At 40.4% G+C, this 16,224-nt stretch overlaps 1 protein-coding gene across 1 annotated transcript in view; it reads left to right on the top strand.

Moving 5' to 3' along the window:
- Window positions 1-16,224, top strand: part of CPXM2 (carboxypeptidase X, M14 family member 2) — a 79,827-nt gene that overhangs the window by 29,769 nt on the left and 33,834 nt on the right. The window contains exon 3 of the mRNA XM_009934612.2: window positions 4,060-4,199. Within this exon, the coding sequence (XP_009932914.2) occupies window positions 4,060-4,199 (140 nt within the window). The remainder of the gene's footprint in view (window positions 1-4,059; window positions 4,200-16,224) is intronic.

The raw sequence follows: 16,224 nt of genomic DNA, 5'->3' as shown, positions 1-16,224 counted from the left end.
CATATGACTATTGTATTCCTCACCAAAATAAAACAAAATCCACTATCTACTCAACCTCATCATCTGATGCGTAGTCAGCTGAGAAGCTGAGGGCTCACCCCAGGTGACTGGCACTCCCTGAGTTCACAGGGAAGTCAGAGTAATGAAGTTTTTCAAAGGCTTCTGAGGGTTATTTTTTTCTGTTTAGATTATTTGAAGTGTATTCAATTAATCAGGCAGTGTATGCTTTATTCCTAAGAAGGACAGGCTTAGCAGGGCTGGATAAGATCTTCTAGGATCTGCTTCTTTTGTGACCTTGTGTTGCGAAGGACCTGGTTTTTCTCCCAGTCCTGTATGAATGTGGTGATTAATCTGGGACTTCTAGAGAGCAGGAGTTACTCACATTGTGGAGCCGCATATATTGGAGATCTCACCTGCAACTAGAATAGAGGCACAACCAGTAGTAATTTAACATCCTCAGCAAAAATCATAGCATGAGATAATATTCAGTGAGGCGCTCTGCCTTCAGGGATATAAGTCATTAGTATATGTCACTTGTAAAACAATTAGCAGTGGTTAAAATTTGAAATAATTAGTCAAATCATGTTTCTTCCTCTTCCTCATTTTCCTGGTTGGAAAAATCCAAATAACACTGAAGATAAACCACTTAATGCAATTGTGTATGCAAATAAGCAGGATGTATTACTTTTTGTGTTTTCAGTTCTTTGTTTCATTAGTTCCTTTTGAAAAGCTTTATTATCAAAACCCAAGCAAAAGACAAGATTATTGAAATTCTCCTTTCAGCCTGTGTCCTTTAATTCTTCTCTTTCCTGCTGGCAGTCGTTGCTATAAATACCTGTGATGAGTAATGCTTTTTTATTTTTTCCTCCCAAACATCCCATGGTAAGATAATGTTTCTGATCACACTGCTGGGAACAGAGAAGAATTTAAGCTGAAATGGTTTGATATTGGGTGTATTTTTACTGCTTTTCTAGCTGACTTGTGACAGAAGACTGAAATTTTTTCTTCATTCGTATACATTTAGGCAATAATACAGCTCTCCTCATTACAAAATAAGGCTTTTAGAACAGTCATAATGTGAGCAAGTGTTTATTCTGTCTTGCACTTGTCTAACTAGGAAGAGAAACATGAATTGAAATCAGTCATAGAATTTGTAAATAATTTCCCTTCATCTTAGCTTCTGGATACATATTAAGCAGTTAATTTGTTTTATTTGAATTACAATTTTCAACATTTCCATGTATAGATAACTTAGGGGAAAAAAAATTCCATTTTCCTATATCAAAAAGGTATTTATTCATAAGACACTGCATATCGAGAAATTTTTTTGCATTTGCCTGCAAGTGAAATACAAGCTGGGTTCTTGAAATTTCAGCGAAAGAAAGAAGGGTTTGCTTAAGACCTAGTCTTTACTCCCAGTTCTCATTAGGTCTTTCACCCTCTTATGAAGATAAGGTAGGGGTTTAAAATGTATAGCTTAAAATTATGTATGTCATAATTTGAATCCATTATCTCTGATAAGTCAATACACAATTTTTAAATTCAGGTAAGCGTCATACTGAGAGTATTTTGATCTATATTGTTTGAATTATTTGATCACTTGTTCTCATCTTTCAGGGATTAAAATATTTCCGAAGACATTTAATAACAATTTTAACTACTAAATATATGACTGATTTTATAAGTTGTTTTTTTTTTTTTATAGAAGCCATGTTGTTGATTGGCCGTAGGGCAAATTGAAAACCTCAGGCACCTTAAGAAAAAAATACAGGCTTGAAGCTTGAAAAAAGAAGTTTTAACATAAAATTATTGGTATTCTTTTCCTTTGCAACTATTTCTAATAAGAAGTTCTCATTGTATAGCTAGCACAGAGTGCTATTTGAAAAAGACAAGTTTAGTCATAGACACCTGCTTTGTTTTGCCTGGTAAAAATATCCTTTTAGCTTCAGAGAAGCTGATGTCAGGACCCAAGAGTAGGAAGAAGTAGCAGCACAGTTTCTTTTCTCTTTTAGGCTCTCTTTGTCCTGATTTAAGGCCACAGCATTTAAAGGTGTGCGTAGCTGTAAGCATGTCCTTTAGACTCCTACTATTTTATATACAACTGAAACACATGCTTAGCTGAAGTCCAGCTGAAACCATAGAGACCTGAGTAGGTAACTTATGGGTCTTTTACAAGTAAGCTCTTTTTTTCCTCTCTCTGCTTCCCTCTTCTCACTGTAATGTAGAAGAGAGCTTTACACCCTGGTGAGCATCACCCTAATGGGTCGTATCCCCAGTCTGAATGAGGACCCAGGATCCCAGCTGGAGCAATGAGAGATATGGGTACTTGGTCTGCAGACATTGGTGGAATTTCATCAGCGTGAAGGGGATTAGCACGATGCTGGTTCAAGGTGCTCTCCAGATCTTAACACTTTCTGGCAAGAGTTGGTTTTAAACCCTAAGGCTACTTCAAATTCGATCTTATTCTAAAATGCATTGAAACCTTTCCTTGAAAAAGGTTATAACTCAGGTCAGTGACCATGTTTATGTTCTCATGTTTCCCCATTGTTCGGTTCTCCTTGAAGAATTCATCTTCCATTGTTAATAGAGTTTTTCTCTGTATCTTGAACTTTGACTTTTATACAAACTGCACTTTAAAATATCAGTGTTAATACACAGAAGCTGGTGGCTTAATGTAATTATGGTAGAGGCAGGAAAACAAGTAACTTTTAAGCTGCCCTAACTTGCACTCGAATACCTGAGAAAGCGAGAAGTTTTAGGAATTGGTGTCTACGTTTTGCAGCACTTCCTTCAGATGCCACCAGACTCCCACTGGGAAAAGGGATGAACAGCAGCACCCTCTTTCTTTGAGAGGTAGACCCACCCAATGCCCATTTTGGTAGAAATGGTCTCTAAAAATGGAGGTAGACAGGCCTGTCAGTCTCTGCCATTGCAACCCGGCTATGACTGCGTAATATCTGCTAATACCACTCAGTGGGGAGCTGAGGGACAAGTCCGGAAATTTAATTGACAGTTATGTTCTTGAAGTGCTTCATTTATGTTTTACGTATACACACGCGCTAACTGAAAATATACCACTCAACAGACAGTAGCTGTATACAAGTGCTGTAAGATCTGTCTCTAATATAAACTGACAAAGTTTTCCAGACTCTTCATTTATATTTGGGAAATATTTAAGGATATCCATTCTTGCAGTTGCATGGATGGCAATGATAAATACACACTAAACACAGATGAAATATCATAAAAATATGTGTAACCTCAGAGTACCATATGGAAAAGCTGCTGTGCTCTCTATGGCAGTAGCCAGCTTGGTGCCAAACATTTCCTGGGCTTTAATATGATAAAAATCTAATCACCTCAAGTACTATTTTTCTTTAAATGCTGTTCCAGATGTGTTTGGAATACAGCTTACTCAAAATACCTTGCAGCTATTTGTTGAGAAGGCTGTTTGTGATGGTTTTGCCAGCGTAAATTGGTATATAGACTGGTACACAAGTTGGAGTGCAGTTGGACATTTCAAAATTTTTAACCTTTGACACTGTAGTTATGGAAATTAATAATTCTGAGACAGAAAATTGGTGGGAAATAGTATTACTGTTTCCATATGCCCTACACGCTGCTTTGCTGCTTTTAGGGGAAAGGAGATCACTCCAACATTGACCATTATTTACATGGGCTGGAGCAGTCTTCAGAGTTATGAAAGTATTAAAAATCCTATGTGAATAATTTATTCTGGATAAAGGTTCTGTCAGGCCACAGGCACAGCCAGGTGGACTGAACTGAAGCACTGTTTATGCTTTTGAATCCTAATTTAAATTTATCTGTAATGGTTCTTAGCTATTAAAGGGACTTTGAAGAAATTCCTTCCCCGCTTTGAGTATGAAAATATTTTGGTCACTCCATATAGCTGTTGAGAATAACAGTCTCAGGGGTTTTAAACTGGAGCCAAAGGAGTAAGTGGAATGAATGACTACTTCGCGCGTTCTTTTCTTTTTCCCATGAAAGACCTTCAGTTTCTTGGTTCTGATTTATGAAGACACTTTACCTTCTTTTCAGGCAGGTGTTAACGAAAATGATTTTTATGATGGTGCTTGGTGTGCAGGAAGAAATGACCCGTATCAGTGGATTGAAGTAGATGCTCGAAGGCTAACAAAATTCACTGGAGTCATCACACAAGGAAGAAACTCTCTCTGGTCGTAAGTACATGTTTACTCTTCTCCATGAGATTCTGAGCTTTCAGAGCAGCGAATTCATGTTGTATTGTGTTTTGGTTCTTTAAGGAAAAAAGAAAGAATGGAAGTGCTTTGTGACATCAAGTAATTGGAAGGAGGAATTGCAAAAGGCAAAGTGATTTTATATGGCATAAAATACAAGTTTAACGGTAGTAAACTTCTATACTCACTATCTACATCTGGCAAAGGAATTAACACGATTCCCTCAGATTATATGCCTTTATACTCCCATTGTAAAATTTGTTTGTGTTAAAATTCCTCATTCTTTTCTGATATTTAACTTGGTTAGCTTTAGATGCTAGTTTTTTTAGATATTAGTTTAGAATAACTACTCATCTTTGAAATTTCCTAGTATACAGGCAACCACCAAATAACTGGTAAAATTCCAAAGCAACATAATTTTTAAATGAGCAGTTAAAAAAAAAAAATTACATCTATACTTTTTTGTTCTAAAGAGGAATTTATAATATAACCAGAGTTTGTGCTGACCAGGACTACCGTCTTTGGTAGCAGGCATGTTGTACTGTGTTTATGGATGCTAGGAAGACTGCATGCAGTTTAAGCCTGCTTGCTAAAAAGCTTTTAGGAAGGAGTGTTTGCCACGAATAAGGCAGCTGCCTTGCTGCATTGGCCTAAGGAGGCAATCCAGTCATGTGTACCCCAGGAACTCAACTTTGGTCTGATAGTGCTGCCCACTTCCAATACTGAAAGCATTCCTGAGCTTTCTGGTTGCTGCTTCTGTTACAGAACGAGTAAATTACATTGGGAAATCAGTTTTGCACAGGCTTGTGTGCGTTTTCTCATTTGTGAATTGCTTCTGAGTGTAGGTGCCCAGATTGCTCTATAATACAACCGGTGTGAAAGAGGTGAGCATTGCATACCAGGAATACAGCAATCGGCTGGCATAAACGGGAACTGGAAATGATGGTTGATCTTTTTCCTGATCTTTACAGTGTTTGTTCACTCACTTGATTTCTTGTTGAGTCTCACTGCTGTTAGACCTTCTGACCAAGTATGCAGGAGATGCGCAGCCTTAGAGCCATTCTGGTCAGATCTCTCACTTGAGAAAATGAATGTGCTGTACAATAAAAAGAAAACCAGAAAAATACCACTATATCTAAGAAAAAAGAAAAAGTCTTTTTCATCCTTCTAAGGTTTAATTTTCTGGGTCTTTTTTATATCTTTTAACAATGCTGTGGGAGTAGGAGCCTTTTTGGCAATAATGTTTCTATATTTATTCCACATTGTTCTGTGTTGGGTAGATAATTGCTGTAGCAAAGTCTTATTCTTTTCTGTAGTCATACTCTTGACATTGCTGTTCCTATCAACACCAGTGCTTCATTGCTTTGTCTTGTTGTACTGCTATTTTTAAATCAACTCTGTCGCAGGTTTACAGCAGAACTTGAAGCTCTATTTATAGTTGGTATTCACAGTCATTTTTTTTTTTTGTTTTGGTTTTTAAACCAGTGAATCTTGCTTTTTTCCCTGTTTCCCCACAACAAGTTGGTGGGCAGAACCCTGAGGGTCAGCAGGAAGAGCAGGGTTGGTACCAGGAGAGCAGGTCCAGGCTTCTCCTGGATTGTTACTCGGATTTGTGGAGAAACAGGCATGTTTCTGCTTCATAGGAGCAAAGATGATTTCAGCTGGACCAGCTGCACTGTGGGGCAGACCAATGTCTCCTGGAAAACATATCCTGTAAGACTGAGCACTGCCCCATGATGGGGCCAGGGGAGTGTCCCAGAAAAGGATGACATCCTTCCCCACCTGCAGCTGTGCAAAAGGGACTGCAGTTGAGGTGGCTTTTCTTATCCAGGCATGATGGCCTCCATCTCACTTGATGCCTCCTGATACGGCCTTGGCTGTGGGACTGCCTTCCCTGGAGTCCACCTTGTTTTTCTCTCCCGTCGTCAGACTGAACAGATAAAATCAGTTTAGCTGACATTTGTATGCTCTGCTGCTGCATGTGTAAATCCTTAGATTTTAAAAATAACTTGGTACTCCCCAAGGTATCAAAGTACACGTTCATGTTTTCAAAAGAGTTTAGACTGATGTATGCAGCTCTCATCTGGGCCAAGAGTGGTATCCTGGGGTTTACAGAGTCTCAGCACCTGGGAACATTGTACCCAGGAAGATGGCAGGTGCTGCTTTCTGAATAAATTATGTTGTTGCATCTGAAAGATGATCTCAGTACAACTTTCTACCCCATTTCCTCCAGCAGTCAAGAAAGTGAGAGGAAAGGAAAAAACTTGAAATGCTAGTGTAGTGAAGAGCTACACAAAGGGAAATGGAATCCAGACAACAGTAGAGACTCAAGTCAACACTCCTGCCCGACTTGGTGTCGCTTACAAACTTACTGAGGGTGCACTTGATCCCCTCATCCAGATCATTGATAAAGATGCTAAACAAGACTGAGCACTGGGGAATACCACTCGTGACCGGCTGACAACTGGATTTAATTCCATTCACCACTACTCTTCGGGCCTGGCCATCCAGCCAGCTCTTTATGCACCGAAGAGTATGCCCATCCAAGCCATGAGCAGCCAGTTTCTCCAGGAGAATGCTGTAGGAAACAGTGTCAAAGGTTTTACTGAAGTCTAGGTAGACAATGTCCACAGCCTTTCCCTCACCCACCAAGCTTCCTTCTCTTGCACTGGGCTACTGACTGTGATGGTATCAAAAGGACTATTTATGATATGAATGTTTGTACAAAAAGATGTCATTTTGTTACCTGAGGCACCTTCACAACTTCGTGAAGTGATGTGACTAAAATACGGTGCTTTCAAAACTAACAGAAACATATCTTGGAGAGTAAGCTTATTACAGGTAGGAGAGCCAAAAACCACCCCTCTGATCTATGTTGTATTAGAAGCAAAAGCCTGCCAAGCTTGAGACCTAGGGTAAGAATTTTATTTAAGACTTGGAGGCTTTCCCAGCATTATATAAAAAAGTCAAGACACTAGGATACATGCTAATTTCACCAATGTTCCTATGTGATAGTGACAAAGAATCAGAAAAGCAACCTTTCTGGGGTTTCTTCCGCTCTTTGTATTGAACAAGTAACTTCAAGTGAAGAATTTACTTAACTGAAAGTCCTCTCTGAGCTTGTACCTAGAACAAATTTGTACCTGTCCTGGTCCCTTTAGCTTCCTGCTGCTGACTCAACAAGCACGTGTAAAATGACAAGGGAGGGCAGGCAAGGACACCCCAATGAATCCTGCAGCAAGTAACTTTGCCCCTCATCGCAGGGCCCCGACTTCTGAGTTACGAGCAGTCTGGCCTTTGATTCTGCTTGTATTTCTGATGCTGTAGCCAGAGCTCACATACTGGTGGTGGAAGCAACCCTTTACTCCTTTATAGCAGCACTAGCAGTCTGGTTTTGCTGGTGGCCCACTCCACCCAGAGACAGTCTATTCAAATTAGCCTTGCTTACTGGTTTTTTCAAGCTTAACAGGCAACGGATGAATTGAAGTTTACACTTGACACAATGCAAAGAACACAAAAATTCTTGGGGTTGTCACTTTCTGTATGCTGCCAGGAACAGCTTCACCTCAGTTATTCCTCTCCCAATCTCAATAGCAAATTTGCTGTTTCTTGTCTGTCTGCCCCTGTGGGCTGTGGGTCTGCTTGCCTGTCCAGGACTCTGGTGACTGAGATGTGAGAGCCGGGGGGAGGAAGAGGCTAAGCTGCAGAAACAGCTCTCGAGTGCACACAGACCAGAGAAAGAAGGAAGCCACGCTTGGTTAGTAATGAATACTTTAATTGTTTAATCATTTCCTTTCTAAGGAAAAACATATCTGAGTCAAAGTTTGTGCTCAAATGGCCCAACTGTGAATTCCATGACAGTCACATGGAATCTAATCTTTCTGCTTTTCTTTCTGTAACAAGCAAAAACAGGCATTGAAGAAAAAAAAAAAAATCCAAACCCAAAGCAATCCTGAAGATGAGAAGTCCTTCCTTTTACCAGTCAAATTAAGCAGGTAGACACAGTGGCTGTTGCTGTCCTGGCACCTGAGGCATTCTTGGGAAACCTGAAATCGTGGCAAAGTGCTCTTTTACCATCATAAGTCACGCACTATGTTTCGATTATCCGGAAGATCTGCAGATCTTGAATTTCACAGATAGAGGGGCACAGTTGCAAGCATCAGGACTTCTTTTTGATTTTTACACTGAAGATATCCAAAACTCAGAAGTGCCACAAATGTTGGTTGAGACACCTTGAGAGTGGGCGGAATATCAATTCCTTTGCACAAACTCAGAGCATCTGGAGATCAGTGTCTCTGTTCAGTTACCACACTGTTTCAGTAAGATATCCAGCAGTCAATAGATGGACATCAGTGACTTCTCTTTGCAGAGCTGTTTTGTTTGCCTTCTCAGGCTAGAGAAAGTGATGTGAGTGATGCAACACTTCAGAAAGGCATGGGACATCCTCCTCCAAGAGGTGGATGGTGCCATAGCTGGGCTACAAGAGGGTTTATGGCTGAATATTGTGGGGAGAAAGACAGGATGTCATTCTTTATATTGCTGTCAATACATCTTTCAGTTTTATCAACCAGATATCTTTAACCACTGTTCAAGGCTGTTGCGTGGGACACTGGAAGCATCGCTGTGGAATTGTGCCATATATTTAAAGCAATGATGTGATAGTTGAAAATATGCACTCTTGACAGAGAGAAAGAAAATATTAATCACTCTTAGCAGTTTGGCAAGAATCTAAAAAACATGGGAAACATGTTTCCCACAACCCAAACAATCTTTTGATAACTCAGTACCATCTTTTGTAACAAGGGAAAACCCACATGTCTAAATAGGCACTGTGTGTACTGAGCTTCAGACTGTTTCAGCACAGAGGATGTTTTGATTTTTAGAAGAGGCTGCGATGTTTCAGGGAGTAAATATATTGGTGACCACGCATTTCGTTAAAATGAATCTTTCAACCATGTTACATTATGCCCTATCACGGTGTGTTATGAAATAACAAAATGACAACAAAGAGAAAAAGCAGAGATGAAATAATCTGTGCAGAATGTTAAAATTCCAAAGCAAAATTCTGAAATTTTTAGAAAAAAATCAAAATAGACTTATTTCCAGCTATGATTTTTTTAAGACCTTTCAGCCTCATGAAAATATTGAAGAAGTTTTTACTTTTATGCAAGATATTTGTCTTTAAGGAAAAAAAAGAGGGGAGTGATCGCAATTTGCAAAGTCTGCTTTGGGTAGATGTTAGTCTGCGTGCCTTGCAAGCCTGCACCAGGGCTTAAAATGCTGGTTGCTTGGAGGAGACAATAAATCAATGGTGTTGCTGGCTGGAAGGAATAATTACAGTGAGTTACAGGTAATGCTTGTTTTTAAACCGATCCACATTTAAACTGGCCAATTTTGTTCATTGCTGTTGAAACTGTGTTTTAACTAAAAGCTAGCGTAGACACCACTACATGTTCCCTGTTGTGTCGCTTCTTCAGATTCATTGCGCTACTCTGTGGGGATAGCAAATAATACACATCTAGCAGATTTGATATTTTGTCTGATCATGATTTTGCTAGGCATTTGTAATTGAATAGGGGGATAATTTTGCTATTTCTTTAGAGTACACCCTTATCTTCAGCCTTCTCTGTGTGCAGTGTAGCCCTTCATAATCCCCAAGCATCCCTTTTGACAAAATGTCCTTAGGGAGTTGTAGGTCTGTAGAAAGCTGGGTACCTTCCAGAGATGTAGTTGAGGATAAATTTAGGTCAGTGCAGTCTACTTGCTTCTAACTTTGGTGGCACAGCATTCTGTTCTTTCTTTAGTCACAATATGCATGTTATTGTTATACTCACAGTCAGTTCCTCAGGAGCTGAGATTTGCATTATGGACAGTCTACAGGTGAAGGCTGCAAGCTGGTAAACTTCTTGCTTGCAAGAGGATAAAAATCCTTACTTCCTCCTCAGTTTATCAGCCATTCGTGGCATCAAGACCATGGTCTCAATAGTAAGGCTGGCTTCATGAAGAGATAATCACATCAACATCGTCAGCATTCCAATAATAAGAGTCCAAAGAGTGATTATCTGTTCAGCGTAACTGTGTTAACATTTGGGACAGTGAAGCAGTTACTCATAGGTACATGAATTGTTTCTACTGATACATAAGAAAACAGAATTTTTCACTGTACACACAAAGAAGGGGTGAAATACAACAGCAGCGCAATGCTGCTTTTGCAAGCAAAGTAGAACAAACTCTAAATCCTGTCCAGCTCACGAGGACACATGGCATTGACTTTCAAACAAGTGATCCCAGGGAGAGACACTGAAAACACACCCTGATGAAAATTCAGCAAATTTGATGAAAATGTCTCAAAGTCTTATCCAAATCATGTAATAAAATACACAGCTGCTCTGTACTGACCTGAATCGTTACAGTGCATGAAATCAGTGCAAACTGTGATTTGTCCTGACAGGGTGACAGGAATACAGAGATTGCGAAGTCAGACTCTCATAGACTGAATTGTTCCAAATCCACTGAAATCATATCAAGTTTATTGATGGGATTTACAAAACAACCTGAATTCAGTGTAGAAAAAGCTCCCTTGACATATGAATGTCACTAGTTACATATTATACTTGTGTTTATGATTGGTTTTCTTAATTTGTATTTCCTGTTAGTTCTGACTTGGAGCTGTCTCATGGGCTTTCAGTTGTTGCAGCACTGGCAGTCGGCCTTTGGCAGCTTGAGCCTTGAGTTCTTTCCATCTATTTACTTAACTTCAGTTCACGTGCTCCGTTCATCCTCCACCTCAGTTCTCGTGCCCTACACAGGATTTCGGTACAGCGTTCATCGCTGCAGATGAACACTTGCTGTCTGCTCCTGGTGTTGGAGAGCTGGGTTTGTGACCAGCTCAGATGATCCAGTGTAGGTGGAGCTCTGACAGCACACCCAGAAATGTGTTTATCCTTTCACAAGTTTGTTTGACAAAAATGTCAAAATAGATGATGTTCTGCTGCGGGTACGACTTGTCATGATGCTCTTGCTCCAGTTACTACTCTTGCTGAAGACGCAAGAGACTCACTGTGCTGGGTTGGAGCAGGTCACTGCCATCCCCATGAGGACAGCTCCTGCCTGGCTAACCTCCGCTTTGCACTGGCAAAGGGTGGTGTTGAGTGAAGAGAACCTGCCTTGCACAGTGAGGCTTGCTGGAGATGATCAGAAGATGAAGGAAAGCTTTTTAACCTCTGCGGAATGGACTACAGTGGGCAGTTTGAAATCAAATGAGCTGAAGCCTTTAGGAAAAGGATACATCAAAAGAATACAGGCATCTGCTGCAATAGGTTACTCACACTTCTTCATTACAGCCTTGATCTGTGTATTTTGCACGTGCATTGTGACTCGCTGCAATAATGAGAGTGTGTGGTGTACCTAGAGGACACCAGACAGCTGCACCTTTCCCCTCCACCCAAGCCCTGAGCAGCCTTCCTGAGCCAGCATGCCATCAGAGAATCATAGGTTGGAATAGACCTCTAAGGTCATCGAGGCCAACCATCCACCCAACACCACCATTCCTACTAAACCATATCCTGAAGTGCCACATCTACATGTTTTTTAAATACCTCCAGGGATGGGGACTCACTCACCTCCCTGGGCAGCCTGGTCCAATGCCTGACCACTCCATACATAGTCCAGATTCAGTGCTTGCTTGCCAATTCCATTTAAACTTGCGTCCCTCTGGTTCAGCTTCTTCCCTCCTTCCCTCTCTTCACGGTCTCTGCTGTTCTGTGCCCCCTGCCCCTCAGCATGTCAGTGGTGAGATGATATTCCTCTCTCCAGCACACAGCACCGAGCGGCACTTGGCCACATCGTCGTGTGCGCTTGGTAGATGTGAGCCACTTCAGCATAGCTCCAAATCTGCTCACAGCCGTGCACACAAAGGGAGGTATTTGCTGGGTACTGTCAGAGCTTTTCATTTTCCATTACTTTAATATTCACGGGAAGGAGACAGAAAGGCATAGGGAGGCAGTGCCTATGTAGTTCAGATTCTTCTTTTCAAATACATGATGGATTTCCAAAAGTATGATCGATACAAACAAGAATGGAAAATTAGAAACATTACAAAAGGAGGTTTAGGAGAAAAAGAATCGCAGCTCTGTTGTGCTTAGCAGAAATAGGAGATGTGAAAAGGGGAACGTCTGGTGTAGGAAGAACTTCAAGCACATGCAGATCTCTTTGCAAAATGTGACCTGAAATGACAGTTTTTAAGACCATAAAAATCATTGGGGCGGAGGATGTCTTTGACCACATGCGGGAGGCCTGGCACCTTCAGGTGTTACTATCTGACTCTACAACAGCAAAAGGAAACACCCACAGCTGACACCAGATTTTCCAGAAAGATCAGAAAGTCAGAGATGAAAATCTTGTAAAAATCTGGCTGCAAGTGGCAGTTGTTGGGTGGGAAATGCATTTGCAACCCCAACTCCTCCTCACTAGGGTGAGAGCTTTGAAAAATCTGTGCTTAATTCTTTCTGAGCCACTGAAACTCTGGCCCTGAGCTTTTCTTCTTTGGGCCTCTGAAGAGCAAGATTTCACAGCAGTGTATTCATTTAAGTCAGCTAGAAGCAATTTTAAAAATTAAACATTCAAAGATTTCAATTATTAAAAAAAAATACCCTTGCTTGCTAGTCAAGCTTCATCTCTTAATCATACTAATTTTAATTAGTTTGTAAAACTTGCTGGGCTACCTGCGGTTAGCCTGAGTGTTTTTTGACTTGGCTTGTTTTTGAAACTGCTGGGCAGTGGGTGATTTAAAATTTTATCAGCATAAATATTATTATATGATATTAATATTAATGGGGTTAGGTTTGATTGCATGAGACTACAAATTACCGTTTTCAAGCAGAAAGCCATTTACTTTCTGGTATGCTGATTCAGTTGCGTGATTAGAGATTAATCTAAGCTTTGCCTAGCATCTTTTGATATAGAGATTCTACTATTTCAAATATTTTGGCTTGTCAGTTTTTGTATTATGGGAAGATACACATTTGTGTGCCTGTCTATTTCTATTTTCTATCAATTTGGGAGTTTTGTAATGCAGAAAAATCAGATTAGCATGACAGCAGAAGAATGATATGGTCAGCTGGAGCAAGGTTCCTTTCTAGATGATGCTAACATGAACTGTGCCAATGTTTGCTAGTCTCATCTCCACCATCTCTGCCACTGGGGGCCTGAGCTTCTGCTCACCAGCACCTGCCAGCCTTCCTTGTTTATCTCAAATCATGTGGTGTTTTAGAGATGCAGAAAAGGTTCCTTAGAGACTAGGATTAGAGTATCAGGTTTATTTCACTTGTTGCTTATTCTGCTTTCCATAATTGCGAAGCTTGGCCTTAAAATATTACACGCAGCAGACGCTGTTCAAACAAAATAAACCCATGTCCAGATAGTCAGGAGTCTCAGCGATGTACTCGCCTGCTGGAGGCTGGGCAGCCAAACGCATGACATCTCTCCACTGCTTCTCGTTTAGTACTCACTGTGTGTTGTGCTGAGCTGGGCTTTGTCTGTGTGTCTGATACACATAAAGAAAAGTGAGCTAATTATACTGGCACAGGCAAGGCAGAAAGATGTCTTGTTGTTCTGGTGCTGTCATGGTGTCTTTCCCTATGCTCAGTAGCCTGATGGTTTGGTTAGATAAGGAGAAGCTGATCCTCTGGACAGGAACCTGCCCAGGCTGTAGGAGATCTCCTTTTAATTCTTCACTTTGGTTCAGGTTTCCTCTCTGTCCCTGGGCAAGTCACTTAATCCCTCAGCTTGTCTTTTTTTGGATGGAAATGGACAAACTGGACATTTTCATGCATCACAAGAAACTGAATTTAAAATTGAAGATGTTCAGACAAGCCCTGTCTAAAGCTAATGCATAAAACCCAGCTAATTAATAATAATAAAAAAAATCCACCACATTAGGTGAATTTGAATCATATTTTGAATTTTGTGTTTACTTTCTGTGAAATAAATTGGTTAATGTTGGCAGCAGATACTGAGATTTTTCAGATAGGTTCCTCCTGAAGAGAGAAGGCTGGCATAAATTTTAGAAAGGATTATTAATGGGAAGCACAGGAATCTAAATGATTCCTCTCAAATCTGTATCTCATGATCCTTTTCTAGCATTGATGAAATTTGAGAGGCAGTTGTGTAAGTAACACTTCATGCTAGAGCATGATGAACCAGAGGTGACCTTGAACACTTCTGAAGATGTCACGCGATAACTTCTGTATTGCCTAGCTTCCTGCCAAGAAACAACTCCATAATTAACGCACTCTTTTCTGAATGCTGGCATAGTACTTCCCCTGAATTGTTTCTCTTTGACTCTATAAAACCAACAAATATCTGACGAGTATAACAGTAAGCCCAGGGAGATCTTATAGCGTTAATTCAGAACAGCTTCTTTCAAACAATGGTGGGGACATCTTAAGTACTGTAAAGCTTTATAGCTTTCTTTCAGCTTTCCTTAGACAGCTTTATTGTTCAGTGCTGATGAGCCCCGAAAAGATGCAATATGATGTGCTGCAGAAATTAATGTCTGCGGATCCCAAACCCAATGAGATGGATCTTCCTGTCATCAGGTAACAACACAACACACGTGATATTCCCCAGCACCTCTTCTAGCACAAGACTTTGCTTTAGCTGTCCTGTTTCCGTGATGGATTTCCCTGAAAGCTTTAGGTTTCTGTGTCTCCATGAGTAAACCGAGCACCATGTACGTATTCAACTCTTCAATTCCAGGAAGCACTGTGCTGACTGTAAACAGACTGGCTGTTGTTTCGAGCATGTGTAGCACATCCATCTGCTTCCTGGAAGCACCAGACCTCCTGTGCCGCACATGTGCAGAAAATCCGCAGATTTCCAGAAGATTTAGTATGTGAATGCTCTTCTGCTGGTCTGTATCTGTAGACGTATCTGGGATTTAAAGATACTCAGCTGTCCGGTCTGAAGCCCTGTGCATTAGCTTCTCCTAGTTTTCCCGATATTCCAAACACATGAATGCGTGTGGTGTTCCCCTTCCTCACCATGGGGAATGTGGTTTCAAGGCAGAAGATGCCATTTCTGAGGGGAAGGTGAATTTACAGTAGCCTTCTTAATTTTTTTTCTTATGACATTTGAAAAAAGGAGGAAGAATTTAAGCCCCTAGAGGCGGTTTTGCTTTTAAGGCCAGTGGGAGGAGGATCTTTATTCTGCATCTCAACAAATGTAAAGTGGATGCTTATTCTTTACAGGCAAGCACAGTTAATAAGCTGTGGTGTGCAACCTAATACATTACGCTGATTTATCTCCTCCCATGACCCTCTGTAATCCTTCTATACTGCAACCGTACAAGGCTGGATGTAGTCCCATTTGTATTTTAATTGGCAGACTGGCTGTGAAAAGCATGTTGCTTGTTGTCACTCAGGATGGAATATGTGTAGGACTGACTGGTATACATATTCCTCTGGGAGAAGTTTGAACCTTTGTAACTATAGGGAGTGAGAAAATTAAAATATGGTAAATAAAAGTCACAGCTGGGAAATATTAGTGTAGCAGCAACATTTTCTCATGCCAGTAAAGTGAGTTGGTTCTTTTAAAAGCTTTCTCTGTATGCTATGATTTCCTTACAAAATTCTCAATGATGCAGAATGTCCACTGTTATCTTGTTTTCATGTGGTTGTGTTATTCTGTTTGAAAAATTTTTTTCAGGTGTAGAGTAATGAATATGGATGCATTATGTTTGTCCTCCTAATCTTGTTCGTGCAGCTGAAGCGAAAAAAAATTCTGTAATACTTCAGACTCAACGATGTGTTTTCAGTTCATAACATTGCATCTTTTGGTCATTTGTCTTGATTCAGAAAAACAGCCGAGAATATGAAAAAATAACCACAAAAAACTAACAAAACAAAAAACCACCAAAACCCCCCACACCACCATTTTATGTGCACTGAATATGCACACCGACACCCCCATGGAAAGAATTTTGTTCTGAAACTTGGTTTCTTTTTCA

The sequence above is a fragment of the Opisthocomus hoazin genome, chromosome 6 (assembly GCF_030867145.1).
Source record: "Opisthocomus hoazin isolate bOpiHoa1 chromosome 6, bOpiHoa1.hap1, whole genome shotgun sequence".
Taxonomy (NCBI): Eukaryota; Metazoa; Chordata; class Aves; order Opisthocomiformes; family Opisthocomidae; genus Opisthocomus; species Opisthocomus hoazin.
The sequence above is the reverse complement of the archived record's forward strand: the minus strand, read 5'-3'. Positions and strand labels throughout refer to the sequence as shown.